Raw genomic sequence first — 16,811 nt, 5'->3', positions numbered from 1 at the left:
ACAGAACAAACTCTTTTGCAAGAAGAACATTACACTCAAAGTCAGAGAGCATTAAGACTAAAAATTTCACAAAAACTAGTTACTAGAATTAAGAAAAAACTTGAAGAAAATGACAACTGTGGATCTGGACTGATTTAGAAATATGGCAGAAAGAAGATTCTTAATCCTAGAATGTCCAGAAAGCTGAAAAACATGACACTAGCTAACAGAAGTAGCACAAGTAAGGTTCTTAGTGACCAAATAAGAAAATATGGCATAAATGTTTCAGCTAGGACTATCATAAAAACTTTAAATGAAGGGCTACGGGCATGCAGATCTCAGAAAAAAACATAAAATAACACCAGCAATGGTTGGAAAAAGTATGAGGCAAGATCAGTTTTTGAATGTTTTGAAAATTAAACTACTACCACAGGCTTGTGATTGGTATCCAAGCGGAAAATTTATTTTTATGCATAATGAAACCTCGTGCCATTAAGTTAGGAATATTAAAGTTTTTAAAGAAAGAAGAGATCATTGTTCTTCCCTGGCCTGGTAATACTCTTGATATGAACCCAATAGAAAACCTATGAGCAATAGTCAAATGAAGACTACAGAAAACAAAAATTACAACAAAGAGGCAATTAATTGAAACATTCATCCATGTTTGGTACCTTGATGAAGAAATTAAGACCACATGTGAAAATCTTGTGTAAAGTATGCCTCAGACTTACAATGCCTATCAAGAACAAGGGAGTGCATACTAAATATTAAAAATAAAGGTCATATATTTTGTAGTTTTTTGTATTAATAAATTTGCAATTTACACACTCTTAGTCTAATAATTTGACCACAATTTGTAGAAAAACGTTAAAAAAATTTTTATTCTAATAATTTTGCAGGACTCTATTTTTTTATTATCTTTTATCATTACAAATAATTAAGTATCAATTGAATATTTGTGTCTTTCTACCATCTTTCAATCCTAAAAAACCAGTTTCATCAAATAAAATTTTTTATATCTTAAATTTTCATCGCTAAACTTGAAACAGCTCGTTCTTTATCGTGTCATTCAAAACAAATACTAATAATAAAACTCCATATTTGGTAAACACCCTTTTCATGTTTTATATTGTATACTTATGGGAACCTGTATAGATCTTTTTGTCAGATAAATGATGGATTGTAGATGAGGTGTCATTAAAGACATTGATGAATGTGACTGGATCCATCTGGATACATGTTAACTGCTTGATACTACTCAACAGAATGATCAAATTTCCAGATTCGTAGTATTTGAAAATTAACCCCCTTCACTTTGCTCAGAGGGATGTAATAAGCATCTTGTTTCTTGGAATTAGTCTTGCAGTTGTTGTACAATTTCTTGAAACAAACTTTTCAACTCATCAGCGTCAATGATTCAACAATTTTGTGGTTCCTGCATCAGTTCAAAACCATATTTTCCTACATGGGATCAATATATCTTGATGCAACTTTTAATAGATTCACACACATGATTCTATATATGTGAATTTTATTACTACATACATCAAACAGATGAAATTCTGGAACGTTACGAGGTGAATTTCTCATCCGCAGAATGATGAAAGAATCTTAACTGAGATGCAAACTCGCGTGTTTCACTCTGACTACAATATTAGTGAATGAAGTCTACTCCATGTTTATTTGCAGTTTTTAGTAGACTTTCTTGTTAAAAATGCCAAGTCTCAATAATGATGTAACTTTTCTTTCGCTTCTTTTATTCTAATTTTGTGTTTAAAAGGCTTTTCAGATCAAGTTCACAAACTATCCAGTCTTTAAATGATTCAAAACTCACATATTGTCTGATGTGTATGGAATGGTAATGCTAAAATAAATGTTCCTGGTATCGCATAAACTCCTCGACTATTCGCTTAGAAAGCGAGAAATAATTCGCTGAGAAAGAAGTAGATAAAATGGATGAAAGTTCTTCTGTTGAAGAGATTGGACCACCCGGTAAGACAGAAATGATCCAAATAGACATTTACAGTCCCTATAGCCTCAATTTCTTGACTGGCTCATCCTCCAACATCTGTCAGTGACATTGATTTTCCCTACCATTCTCGTCTTATAGATACATCTACCTAATAAATTGTCGAAAAAAGCTTCACATTTTTTCTTAATTTATCTGATAATGAAAATGATGTCTAACCGTTTCGCTGAGACACTTGTCTGAATCATCATTAATAGTACATCATGCACTTTCTTATATGATTTCCTTTCTTGTCTTATGACAAACGTTTGGATTACAAAACGTGGATTACATTTCACCTGAATTGATCAGTATCAATTCAAGTGAAATGTAATCCAAGTACCATAGCAGGTCTTGAAAGAGTTTCATGTTTTACCGCCATCTTCATCAAAGAACAAAATAAGATTGTTCATCATTAAAAAGATCTGCACCAATTTAAAATAAAACTGTTTGCCGAATACTTCCTCCATTATTCTTACCTATTATAAAATATTTCACAGTCTAACTTAATATCTATTATTTATATGATTTTCCTGGTATTGTGTTTTCGTACAAGATGGGTACACTTTCTATGTAATAATTACGTATAGATTGTGTGTATCCAAAGCCTGATAGTACCAGTTTCATCTGACTTTTTGGTCTTTGAAATAAAAAAACTCCTTTCAAAACGAGATTCGCATAGCTAAACAACAATTATTTAGATGGCAGAACCCGTCACCGATGTACGGATTGTTGGCCACCACCTGTGTTTTTAACACTAACTGAAATACTGCCATGGATATATTTTTCTAGGAATATGTAGATATCATAGTCCGTGATCAACTCGAATTGGATTCTGTTTTGTGTAGCATTGTGTTGAAAGAGAATCCCGGAAATGTGAAGTAATGCGTACAGTCTAGATCGTACTCCTTCAGACAAAGGGTTCTAAAATTTTCAAAAATGTTTGATAGGAGCAGCATGTCACAATTGAGGTACAAATCGCTGTATTTGCCTAACATGTTTATTTTGAAATGGTCCCATGCTCTTTGTATGATGTTCGTAATCTTCTTCAGATATATCTGCCTCCATGAGACTGCTGTAAAACCTTCAGCAGAAGACAGGTCTCATTCAGCATTTCCCTTGAAATTGTGTACTCTTATGTATACACTCCTTTTTGAGTCATCAGGGGGAAATCTGAATCATCGGAAAACTTTCTAGTGTGAACACATTTATCAGCCAAAAGGATTTTAACAGATTAGATAGACTGGAAGTCATAAACCAGTACATATCGATGAAGCATAAGAAAATCTGTTTGTTGATATTCTTTGAAAACTAATTATACTTTTTGATTGAGTTCAGGATTACAGTAATTCTTTTTTCGTCATAGCCCAGTTTTCTCAAAATAAAATGCGAATCATAGCAAAATTTTATGGATAAATACAAAGATGATACTCATCCTTTTCAAATTGCATTTAGCACAAAGTGCTGCACAATGTCGTTCCATGATATGGCAATGGTCTCTGACTAGCCGGACCTGTCAGGTGAATCTCACATTACACATCTGTCACTTAAAGGCCAATTCAAAAGCAAGTCTATCTTTGTCACTATATTCCATAACTTCCTCTTGTAGGATTTCATGACTCGAATGGAAATGCCATGGAGGAGTTCCATAAACGATAGGGGTGCATCTTCCCTCTGTAAACAGTAGGGATTGAAGGAATAGCATTTCAGATGGCCTCCAGTGTAGTAGGATGGATCACGAAATACAATAACACATTGGTATGTACTGCTCTGTAGAAACTGTGTAAGAACTTTTGGGATTGGAAAAACATGTTGAAAGTGGGCTTAAAATGCATTCTAAATCCGCGAGTACTACAGGAAGTAGAAATAAATGATGAAAATTTTTTAATCCCAGTGAGGGTTGAAATCCATCTTCCTGCAGGTCGGAGAAGGTAATGTTTGCAGGAGGGTTACCGTAACATTTTTGCAGATGTTCCACCATCTTTCTCATGTTATCCTTATCATTTTTATAATAGGTGAAACACTTTTATAGGTTTTTATTCTGCTCAAATTTTTCATCTGCTGGGAATGAATGAGCTTTTCAAAATTTGGAATAAAACAGAATATTGATGGTTGCCGACTGATAACAGCAAAAGAGATGAAATGATAATTTTTTCCTCTGAACAGAGCTTGATCTTTTTGTTTTCGTCTTTTCAAGAAAACATTCACAGAAATTTCATTATTTACGAATTTGTAAACTTCACCCAAAAAGTGTCGTCGATAGCTGTTGTTGATGATACAATGATGAATAACAAAACTGTAACAAATCTTATTCATTTTCACCAGTAGTATTTTCTTAATGAAGACATTATTTAAACAGTTCACTTTTAACTCTTAACAACTACTCAATATTCATTTTATTTCCAGTATACAATTAATGTCTTATTTCATAAATGTTAAATAAGTACAGATGCATATAATATTATTTAAAGTGCATAATTATTAACTTTTTTTAAAATGTGTACTTATTTTCACTCACTTGAATGATAATGTAGATAATATATTAGTAAGAGTACAATGAATTACTGTAACAGCACAGTGCAAATGTTGTGGCTATTTATATAAAACAGTTAGGCTTTGAAAATGTATTATTAGCAGATAACAAATAAGTAAACAAATATGATAAATGTCATCAATTTTGTACCTCGACCCAAAAACCTCACCCCTCTATGGTGAAGAAGGTATTTGCGCACACATGCAGGCAAATAACTCTCACAGTAACACTCGCACACAAGCGCAAGTATACTTCATACCCCTTGCTAAAATATTTAGATTATGTCATGACTGTGCTCAGTAATAAGCCTGGTTTCAAATGTGAAAGTGCAAATCACACTTTGTTAAATGAAGAGTAATTTAACAGGAAGCTTAAATGTTACTTTTTATTTATTTTTATTGTTTTATGTTTGTAAAAGTTTGTGTAATTTTTTTAATGTATGAATATAATACAAAAATATAAGACTAAAACCAAATAAAAGTCTTATTTATTTATTTTCATTTTATTTATTTAACTATAATAATTAAAAGATTAGTCAGGGTAATATTATAATGATTTTAGTACCCTCTTATAACAATCTATTATTAACCAAAGTTTATCCATGTATTTATTATTAAAAGTTTTTCAGTTATTAAATGCATTTTGGATTTTTAGGTAATTTCTTGTATCAATTTTATTTGTGTTAATCATCATAAACATACAGAAATCTGCTTTCTTCTTCCATATCAAAATTTTTTATCTAATCACTAATGATACTTTAAATTATACTAATCATATGTTTTTATATTGTTGTAGCGGTGGGATTTGGTCAGCATAGAAGAGGAGGGAGAAGCTGGTCAAACAATTAGCTCTGAATTACGTGTTCCGTCATCGCCATCTTTTCAGTTGTTATCAATTCTTTCATCTGTATGCACAAATGTTAGCAATGCCCTTGTACCATTGTAAGTAGTAAAAAAGATGGAATCTTTTTTTTTTTATCTTTTTGGTTTATCTTATGTCCAAGCATTTCTGAGAGATTTTTGTATTTAAATGATGAATTTTTGTCAGCAGTCTCTTAAGTAGATTTTATCTTCATTTCCCTAATTAGTTGCCTTTAGTTTTCTGTTTAAACTCATTTTTTTTGTAAAATATATCAATGAACAATTTCAAAATTTTGTGGCAAACATAAAAAAGCCAGTTAAGACATTTAAAATAGAAAAAAAAATTATCTTTCAATATATTTATTGAATTAAGTGTCACTTTTACAGTAAAAATGTTGCTGCTTTAGTTCTAATGTATACTTTTTAACAACTATTTTAAAATTATACTTTTTAAAATATTTTAAGTAATTGATTCTTTATACAGTCTTGTAAGTTCGTCTTTTCACATTTGTGAAAAAACACATTACCTGTTAGTGCATACATGTTGTTTTGCATTGCTGTGTGCGTGTATGTATGTGTAAGTGGTGGAGTGCTGGTGGGGAGCCGGTACTAGTGGAGTGCGAGTCAGGCTGTCAAATATTTCAAATGGTGTCTATAGTCAGTGTACACATTTTTTGTTTAATAAAGTAAAGTTGTTTTGTGTTTCAATTGGTGGTGTTATTTCACTTATTTAGAAACAAATATGTTCTCACAATGAACAGAACAAACATGTTGGTCCTCCATGGTGGCCAGATATCATATTAAAAAGTGAACCAGGCTGAATTTGTGACAATTCGTTAAATGCAAATGATGATGTTAAAAATATGGTGCGTGTATTTGATCAAACAGAGTGTGTGTAAGGTAAACTTAATATTATCCTAATAAACTTATAATAAGTTATAATTATAAGAATTGACATAAGGATGGTGCACTGTGTATTAGTGTAAAAGATTTCAAACTGTGTTAAATGGTGCGTACTTATCTTGTGTCCTTACGTAATTAAATTTCTTATAACAGTATTTAAAGTCAATTAAACAATATTGTAAATTTATTATAAAGGAGTAGTATTTAAATGGTTAGAAATGTGCTATTAAAAACAATTAAGTCATGACAAAGATAATGTGTGAATCGGAAAACAGACATTCAGTCACCAGTCTAAATTCCTGTATACAATCTACTGATAACAAAGCAGCGCTGTGTTGATGCGTGGAATAATCCAGCTTATCAGTTGTAAGTCAAGCATCTTATTTGGTGAGTCGCAATGATGTTTATTTTTTACTGTTATCTTGCTGTAGTAATTACATCACCAATCCTGTTATGTCTAATAATAGTCTCATATAACATGTCTTAATCTCTTGCATTCTCATCTTGTTAATATTGCATTGAACTTATTTAATTTGTTATATTTACTTCATTATCATAATTTTGAATTGTCAGAATTGAGTGCATTAGTGAAACAACGTGGTGTACTCAAAGCTAAACTAACTAGTTTTAAGAAATATGTTACAAATAAAGCATCAAGTGATGAATTAGGACAGTTAAAATTAAGATTTGATATATTAAAAAAATTATATTCCGAATTTGATGTTGTGCAAATTCAAATTGATTCTCTCAGTAAGTAAGACGATGGAAACTGAACAGGATGGTTTTGAAAATTATTATATTCAGTTGGTAGAACAAGTGCAAAATCTGATTAATAAATACATAATCAAATCCTCCTGACAAATAAGTAGTGATAATTCAAACACCTTTCACAATCAAACTCCTGTCAGATTGCCAACAATAAATCTACCCTCGTTCCAAGGTAACTATGATGAGTGGGCATCCTTTTCTGACGTATTTAAATCTGTGATTGAAACAAATACATCTCTCAATGATACTCAAAAGTTTTACTATCTAAAATCAGCACTAAAGGGTGATGCTGCTGCGATCCTTCACTCACTTGAAGGATCTGCTGGAAGTTACAAAATAGTTTGGCAGTTGTTACAATCTCGATATGAAAATAAACGGTACCTAATCAACAAACATGTTAAGGCTCTATTCAATCTAAGTAAACTTGAGAAAGATTCATCCAAACTAATTAGACAATTAGTTGACAACACACACGAACATTTGCAAGCCTTAAAGAACTTAGGGCAACCTATCAGTCATTGGGATTCATTAATTATTCATTTAATGACTAGGCAGTTAGATGTTTCCACATTTAGTGAGTGGAAAGCATCATTAAAGAGTGATGAAATACCTACCTTAAAAGAACCAGTTTGTTTTCTGGAAAAAAGGTGTCAAGTCCTGGAGGCCATTGAGGATCGGCACACAGGTCTGAGGTGTTCCATACCTGTTAGTAACTTTCAGAACGTGAAGAGTAAACCTATTTCAAAGGGTTAAGTATCAGTTAATCATGTTTCATTAAACAAATGCCCAATATGTGAAAAGACACATGCAATATATTCATGTGAAAATTTCCTGTCCCTGTCTGTATTCAGCAGAGAAAAGGAAGTAAAACGGCTGAAGTTATGTTTTAATTGTTTTTCTAGAAGGCATAAGAGTGGTGATTGTATAGCAGGCACATGCAAATTGTGTAATAAAAAGCACAACACATTACTACATTTTCCTGAGTCACTAAAAAGTGGAAATGTAGGTCAATTGACATCACAAGGTGTGAATAATCTGGTGAAGGGAGACATTAGTCAAACTAGCATTCCTTCTCAAAAAGTGATCTTACATTTAAATTGAAATCAAATTAACTTTTCCATTTTATCAACTGCAGTTGTGACAGTGTGGGCAGGGATCCCCACACTTATGTAGAGCATTGCTGGATTTTGGCTCTCAATAGAATTTTATTAGTGATAGAATGGTGAAGCGGTTATGCTTAAATATGACTAAAAATTACACAGAAATCAGTGGCATAGAACAGTCAAATCTAGATTCAACACATTTTCTGCAGCTTTAGATTGTGTAGTGTTGAAAAATATCACTCAACAACTACCAACATTTTCAATGTTAAAATCCAAAATGGAAATTCCACCCAATCTACCATTGGCAGATCCTGAATACTATAAGCCATCTAACATTGACTTACTTATAGGTGCAGAACACTTTTTTAATTTTTTATGTGATGGAAAACTAAAGCCCGTAGGAACTTCATTAATACTTCAAAAAAAAAGAATTTGGATGGGTTATTGCTGGCAAGGTGGCATCACCAAGGCCTACTGGATTAGCACTTTCATGCAATTTGTCTGTTGAAGAAAAAATTGATCAACAACTGCAAAAGTTTTGGAAGTTAGAAGAAGTTAATCACAGTCCTCATCATCAGTTGTCTAGATCAGAACTAGAATGTGAAAACTATTTTAGGGAAACTGTATCTTGGAACAAATACAGTAGGTTTTATGTTAGATTACCAGTCAAATTTAAAGATGGACAGGAGCATCTAAAGAGACTGCACTGCGACGATTAGAAGCACAAGAAAGACATTGTAGCAAGAATCCATTGTTGAGGGAGCGTTACTGTGCCTTCATGAAAGAATATGCTGAGTTAGGGCACATGGATCTTGTGTCAGAAGATACAGATGAACCAAGGCAGCCAGTGTACTATTTACCACACCATGCAGTTGTTAATGAATCGAGTTCAACAACAAAATTAAGGGTTGTATTCAATGGGTCATGCAAAACCTCAGCTGGAATCTCTCTCAGTGACATTTCTGTAGTCATACTCAAGGTTCTATAGTCAAAGTTCAAGGTTCTGTAGTCATACTCAAGGTTTAAGACGATTTAACATATTAATAAGGTTCAGCAACATCAGTTTGTCGTTACTGCAGACATCGAAAAGATGTATCGGCAGGTCAAAGTCCACAACAGTGACAGGGATCTTCAAATAATTTTATGGAGAGACAACCCAAATCAGCCAGTACAAACTTTTAGATTGACAACTGTTACATATGGCACAGCATCAGCACCTTTTCTCGCAACCAGATGCCTTCAAGAATTAGCCATTCAAGAAAATAAAAAATTTCCAAAGGAATCACAAGTGGCACAAACTGATTTCTACATGGATGATATGCTTTCTGGAGTAGACACCATAAAAGAGACCAAAAACATTCAATCAGAAATGATATCTATGCTTGAAAGTGCAAGCTTTCAATTAAGGTAATGGTATCCAAATGATCTGCGATTGCTGGAATGGTTTCCTGATGCACAGAAACACCAACAATATGTCATGCCAAAAACCAAAGAAGGAGAACCAGTTAAACTGCTCGGTGTACAGTGGCATGTTTCAGAGTCAAACCCAAGGGTTTTGACCAGTTGATGGGCGAGTTCCGGAACGTGTACAACCAAGTCGACCTTTCTTAAATACTGGGGTAAATTATTGTGGTCCTGTGGTAGTCAGACCAAGCAATAGAAGAAGTGTTGCTTCTGTGAAGTCTTACACTGCAGTGTTTGTTTGTTTTTCTACAAAGGACATTCAGTTAGAGTTGCTTAGCAATCTTACAACTGAAGTGTTTTTTGGTGCCCTCAAGCATTTCATGGCAAGACGAGGAAAGGTAGCATAACTGTTTCTGATAATGCAACCAATTTTGTAGGGGCAAAAAACAAACTTGAGAAGCTCAATCAGTTATTCAAAAGTGAAGAGCATTGCAGAAAGGTAGAGCAGTGGCTAGCGCAGGATAGTATTAAGTGAACCTTTATTCCTCCAAGATCCCTACATTTTGTTGGGCTGTGGGAAGTTGGAGTAAAGTCTGTGAAATATCATCTGAAATGAGTAGGTGAAAGTGCAGCCTTCACATATGAGGAAGTGTACACCTTATTAACCTTAATTGAAGCTTGTTTAAATTCAAGACTTATCACACCTTTGTCTCATGATCCAAATTAGTTATTCCCATTAACCCCCAGTCATTTCCTAGTTGGTGATATGATTTCAGGCACAGTGGAGGCGAACCTTCAAAATCTTCCTATATCCAGACTATCCAGATAGCAACTAGTTCAAAGGCAACTACAATCATTCTGGTCAAGATGGTCAACCGAATACTTGTCGAATCTTCAACATCATGTCAAGTGGCAAAAACATTGTAAACAACCGTCTGTCGCGATTTGATCGTCATAAAGGATGACAATCTACCTCCAGTGAGATGGAAGATGGGACGTGTGATTGAAGTAAATCCTGGAAAATATGGAGTACCCAGAATAGCATCAATTAGGACATCAACAGGTATCATCAAAAGAGCAGTAAATAGACTTTGTCCATTGCCGAGTGACAAGAAGTCAGTGTTTATATTTGTATTAAGCAAAAACACAGAACAACAGTTCTGTTTTGTAATGGAAAGTGGGCGGATCACCCTTCCACTTTTATTTCAATTTGTAACTTTCAAAGTATTCGTTTTTATTTGTATTATTGTTGCCATTTTATTGGCTTATAATTTCTGTGTTTTAGTTTTAGGTGATTATGTTGCTAACAGACTTTCTTTTCATTGTTATTGTTATTAGTTTTAGTGCAAATTCACTAAAAATGTCCTTCTGAGTTACATTAAGATTCATTTTAATGTGTGATCATCTTAATTTTTTTGTAAAATTTGCTCTTTGTGCATTGGTTTTTAGTTTGTTGAAGGAGTGTCTTCAACATAAGGGGGCATGTTAGTGCATACATGTCATTTGTGTTGTTTTGCATTGCTGGGGGTGTGTGTGTGTGTGTGTGTGTGTGTGTGCATGTATATATGTGTGAGTGGTGGAGTGCTGGTGGGAAGCCGGCACTAGTGGAGTGCGAGCCAGGCTGTCAAGTGTTAATGGTGTCTACAGTCAGTGTACACATTTTTTGTTCAATAAAGTAAAGTTATTTTGTATTTCAATCAGTGATGTTATTTCAGTTATTTAAAAACAAATATGTTATCACAATGAAAAGATTGAACATTACCTTATTAAAATAGTTTGTAGGAGAAGGAAGAGGGTAGGTTAAGGAGATCAAAAACTATTCAGTTGAATTCTCTCTGAACCAAATAAAGTTATACCAGAATTATGAAAAGCACAAACTCTATAGCCAGATTAAACAACTGTTTAAAATAGTAAGGTACTTTGATCTTGAAGTCTGGAAAATGTTTAGGCTCTCAGAAATTGCTTTAACAGTAAAAAAAAAATGAAAATAATGACAATATAAAACATATCTATTCTTACACATTAAAATGTTGAAAAGTAATGGTCAAATGTTAAAAATATTTATTAACTTTGAAAAAGCTTTTATGAACTTTGTAATCATACATTATGAGATTACAATAAGTAATGTTTAATACTCTAAAATTATTCTTTTACCAGATATCTATGTTAGAAACAGTGCAATCCACATGATTATTTATATAGTGTGTGTGTGTGTGTTTGTTTGTTTGTTTGTGTTTGCACAGACTACAAGATCCACATGTGTGTTTAAACTGGGAAAATATAATTTTTAAAGAAATATACTGATTTGAATTATTTAAATAACTTTTGATGAAAATTTAACTGTGTTAATTAAAGGTAAATTTTTTAATCTGTTTATTGTCTTAAAATACATTAGAAATTAAAGTTTAAAAAATAATAAATATTTATATTTCAAAACACATATATGTAAAATAGTAAATCAGTCACACTTTCTTTTTTTTTTTTTTTTATTAAATCTAAACTAGAAATATTACCCAAAAGCTACAACTGAAATTTAGTTAATTCTTAAATCTTACATAACTGTAAATCTGGTTTAACACATCTATATCAGGATATTCCAGTTGAGGTGGTAGTTAGATCTTTTGAAGAATATAAGAAAACAATAATGATTGTTTCGGATATTTATAGTATTCTTTACTTAATTATCAGATAAGGTTAGACAAAAAATAATGTAAAATTTAAAAAACCAAATACTGATTTACATTTACGTAACTGAAATATGATTATTTTTCAGTATAATCCCTTTGTATTGACATATTCCATTTTTTAACTAACTTTTGATCCCTTCATGGAATAGACTTTTCAGCCAATGCCTGATTTGTACCTCTTCCAAGATCTCTTCATTAGAAGAAAAATAATCCCTCACAGCTCTTTCAGTAGGTCAAAAAGATGAAAATTGATTCGAGCCAGGTCAAGATTGTAAAGTGGATGGTCCAGCAGCTCAAAACTTAGATCTTGAAGTCAAAGGATTGTTTTGTTGGTTGTATAAAACAAAATTACAGTCTCTGATAATTTACCTCATCTTTTAGACTTTATTTTCTTCACCTTCAGTGATTGCAGTACCTCTAGCAGTTTTCACTAATCACTGCTTCACCTTTAAGTGTCAAGTGAATAAAATGTAGACCTTCTATGTCGTAGAATATCTGTACTAATATTATCAATTTTCATCATTTTCCTCTATTGTTTAATGTGACAAATAGAAACTAAATCTGAATTTAATTTGGATATTAGGACTATGTACATGGTATTACGATAACACAATACTGCATTTAGAAAATGAGCACCAGACATTATTTTGAAAAAAATATGTAACTTCATAACTTTTGTATATAGTACAACCCCGTTTAATTGGACATTGTCTGGATGAACAAAAATCTGGGTAATCCAGAAATGTATTACAGATGTACACTAGATCTTAATGAAATCATTACAGTATTTTTTTTTTTTTTGTGGGTGAAAAATGCCTGGGCGTTATCATTGCTCGGAATTTTATTAATAAAAGGGTAAAATAACTCCAAAATAATAAAACAAATAAGGTGTAAAATTAATATTAATCATATAATAAAAATTTATTAAAACAAGAATCAAAAAGGTAAAATAAAACTCAAAACTAATACTGCAGACAAAGTCTTGAAAATGTAAAAGTTAAAATAATCGAATAAAGAAACTATATAAAACTTACCTAATTCTGATGGGTTGTGCAAAAGGCTCTCTTGTTGGATAATAAAATTAAAGACATAGAACCAAAAAAATCAAAATTAAAAATAAAGGTTAAAAATTATCAACAACTCTTCTAGCATAAAAATATATGGTAATATTAAATTTTTTGCTGTATTAATGTAAAATGTTGAAACTTAAAATCTACTTAGTACATATTAACAAATAACTTAATGATGCTTGGTTTTTTTGCTGCTTGATCTTGTTAACAGTTAAGGGTAAGCAGTTGATGGGCAGACTTTTCATTTTGATTTTCAAAATATAACATCAACTTTACAACATACTATAGCTTTGTGGGAGATCACTTGCATTTTTTCCTTGAGGAATTCATCATCTGAACTGTTTTCTGTGTTTTTGATATCGGGATGTGGATTTGAAGAACACGGTAACATGATATCATCATTGCTATAGACATTGGTGATCTACATCATTTTCATAGTCCATCCATTCAGCTACGTTTTCATCTTCGACAGCACATGAATCTTCTAAACAATGAATAAGTTGTTTTAAAGAACTGTTGTTTATTTTAGCAGTCATCTCAGTGTTAGATTCAGATTTCATTTCTTCCCAGATTTTTTTCCAACACTTTTTCAAAGTAGTAGCATTAATTTAATTCTGTGCTGAAGTACACTTGTAAATTACTGTTCGAATATTAATTTAAGTTAATCTAAAACATTTACTCCAGCTTCCTCACTATTTCTTTTAATAAGTTTTATAACTAATTTTTTTCTGTAATGTCATTTGAAGGCTTCTATTACACCTTAATCTAAAGGTTGGATGAGTATTGTAGTTTGTGCGGGTAAAAATCTTACAAAGATTTCACCGTCTTTCAAGTCATCTGCATCTGGATGACAAAAAGTATTTTCGATAAATAAAACAGCTTTTTCTGGAAGCTGTTCTTTTATAATCTTCTCACTTCAGGGATGAAGGATGAAGAAAACCATTCTTTAAATATTTCGCAAGACATCCATGCTGATTTTTGTGACCTCTATATACATAGAAGTATATTTAGATTACTAATATTCTTCAGTACTCGAGGTTTAACCGATATTCCTATCACAAGGTGTGGGAGCTTCAACTTGCCTGACGCATTACTGCATAAGCATAAAAGAATCGTCACCCTTTGATTACAAACTTTATGCCCCTTAGCAGCAGAGACCAATTCTGAGGTAAGAGTTTTTTAGGTAGCATTTTAAAAAATAACCCTGTCTCTTCAGCATTGAATATCTGAGTTATTGATAAATTCTCTTCTTTTATAAATTTTGTAAATGACATTTTATCATTTTTGCTAGCAGCATGATCCCCTGATGATACACTGAGTTGTATTCCATGGTGAGCCTTCCACCTACCTAATCAACCTGAACTTGCTGTGAATGATGGATCACCACCTAGATTGTCATTTAAAATTAATGCCTTAGGTTGTAAAATTGTACCTGATATAGCAACCCCATGCTCCCTCTCTTGGGTAACCAAGAGAAGGAGCATAAAGCTTCATCTAGCTGACTATATTTTGCTGTTCTGATTGTTGCCCTGTTGTCTAAACTATCTTTAGCCACCATTTTCGAACAGAAATCTTCAATCTCTTTTCTGTATTTTTTTCCAATCTGAAACAGTTTGGTTCCTACACCAAATTCATCACAATTTTTTTTACAGATTCCCTTTATCTATATGAAATATCACATTAAGTTTTTCTTCCATGGAAATTACTACCTTCTTTCATTTAATCGCCATTCCACTAAATTACACCGTGCAGGTCACAAAATTTCAATAAACACTTCTGAATAAAAGTTTACTAAAATAAAACATGACAGAGTGTATAGACTTACACATCTGGTCATTAACTTTGTCACCCTCATTTTAACTACTGTACAAAAATATTGCACAACTCTTTTCTCAGAAAAAGTAAATGTTTACGTTAAGCAGTACATGAGTGATCTAAAACCGAATATGTACCTACTTTTAATAAGTACTACAGTACATAAAAACTGTGATACAAAGTAACTGCCAATAAAATGGATACATTATACAATAGGCCTATTACTGTATTTCTTCATTTAATATATTTAAAATTTTTCCAATGTACTACTGTATTACAATACATATATTATTTTTAAAAATTAAAAATGCGTTTCTTGATATCTGTTCGTATAATCTGGAAGTCCAGTTAAATGGGGTTGTACTGTATTTCTCTGTTATCTCTTACATATTTTTCTTTTAATATCATGAAAATGTATACCATCCAAAGTGATTTATGATTTTTTTTGTAATTTGTTCCTGATAATTGTTTAAATAAAATAAATAATGTTTTACAACATACTCATATTAGCTGTAAAAAGTTAATATTTTTAATTAGTTGTCAAATTTCATTTTTTTTCTGAGATTTAAAGCCATTTTTTTTTCCAAATACAAATAGCTTATGACAAGACAAGGTTAGGTCATGAGTAGCAATTATCCATCATTTTGAAGAATTGCGGAGTATTTTTTGAGATTCATGTCAAAAATAATAGTAGTGCCTTGTACTGTAACAAGTGGCTTGATGGTATTAAATTTTGCACCATTGAATAGCTGAAGAGTGTCAATTGATATTTTTTGAACAAAAAATAAACACTTGCAATCTATAAATACAATATATTTATGGAATTATGGTTGTTTAAATTCAAATAGTATTAAATTATGAGAGCCTAAAAAAATACTGGTTTTCATAAATAATTTTCATGCACAATATCGATAATAATGTATTCTTTATGTTACAGTTGTGTTACTGAATTGCTAGTTAATGAATTAGTAGTTAAAATATTAGGAAAATATAAGACTTGGGTTACTACAGAGACTCCTTTAATTTGTCAGTCGCAATTGTGGCAACAACTATTTGATGTAAAATATATAGCTGGATTACTTGTACAGCATGACAACAAGGTAATTAATTTATTATTATAACTTACTCTATCATTATTATTTTATTCAAATAAAATATTCCACATACTTCCATGCCATGTTCAGGAACTTACAAATTTTATCCTAAATCTGCCCTCTTTATGAAAACCACTATTAGCCTTTCTCAAAATGTATTTTATATATGTTTTCTGGGAAATAAAGGGTGGAGCAGAGGAAACATATGTTTTTTAAACTGCTAGTGCTCAGCAGCAAGTGGGGGTATTGACCTTAAGAGACCTCTGATGAACAGCTCAGACTATGCAGTTTCAGTCACTACGGTGTGTAGAACATCATGTGTTTGCTGTCAAGCAGTTTTTTTTTTAGAAACAATGATTCTGTGGTCACAGTTCAACGTCCTTTCCATCTAAATTTTAATGTCAAACATCGAGGTGCAGTTCCAGAAACACCATACTCCAATGGGTTGAGGCATTTAGAAGTATTGGATCTATGATAAAGAAAAAACAACCTGGCCTTTCCCATTCAGGCTTAATTTTGGAAAAGATTGAGTGAGAAGGGCAGTTTTTGCTAGTCCGAAATGATCCACTAGGCAACAGGCTGTAACA

General features: G+C 32.1%; 1 protein-coding gene across 3 annotated transcripts in view; it reads left to right on the top strand.

Moving 5' to 3' along the window:
• The window catches only part of Cog1 (conserved oligomeric Golgi complex subunit 1), a 105,431-nt gene that overhangs the window by 72,843 nt on the left and 15,777 nt on the right, over positions 1-16,811 (top strand). For all 3 annotated transcript variants that reach the window (XM_075378968.1, XM_075378961.1, XM_075378974.1), the window contains exons 14-15: positions 5,316-5,461; positions 16,068-16,230. In XM_075378968.1, the coding sequence (XP_075235083.1) occupies positions 5,316-5,461; positions 16,068-16,230 (309 nt within the window). The remainder of the gene's footprint in view (positions 1-5,315; positions 5,462-16,067; positions 16,231-16,811) is intronic.

Source organism: Lycorma delicatula, chromosome 1, assembly GCF_047948215.1.
Source record: "Lycorma delicatula isolate Av1 chromosome 1, ASM4794821v1, whole genome shotgun sequence".
Classification (NCBI taxonomy): Eukaryota; Metazoa; Arthropoda; class Insecta; order Hemiptera; family Fulgoridae; genus Lycorma; species Lycorma delicatula.
The sequence above is the reverse complement of the archived record's forward strand: the minus strand, read 5'-3'. Positions and strand labels throughout refer to the sequence as shown.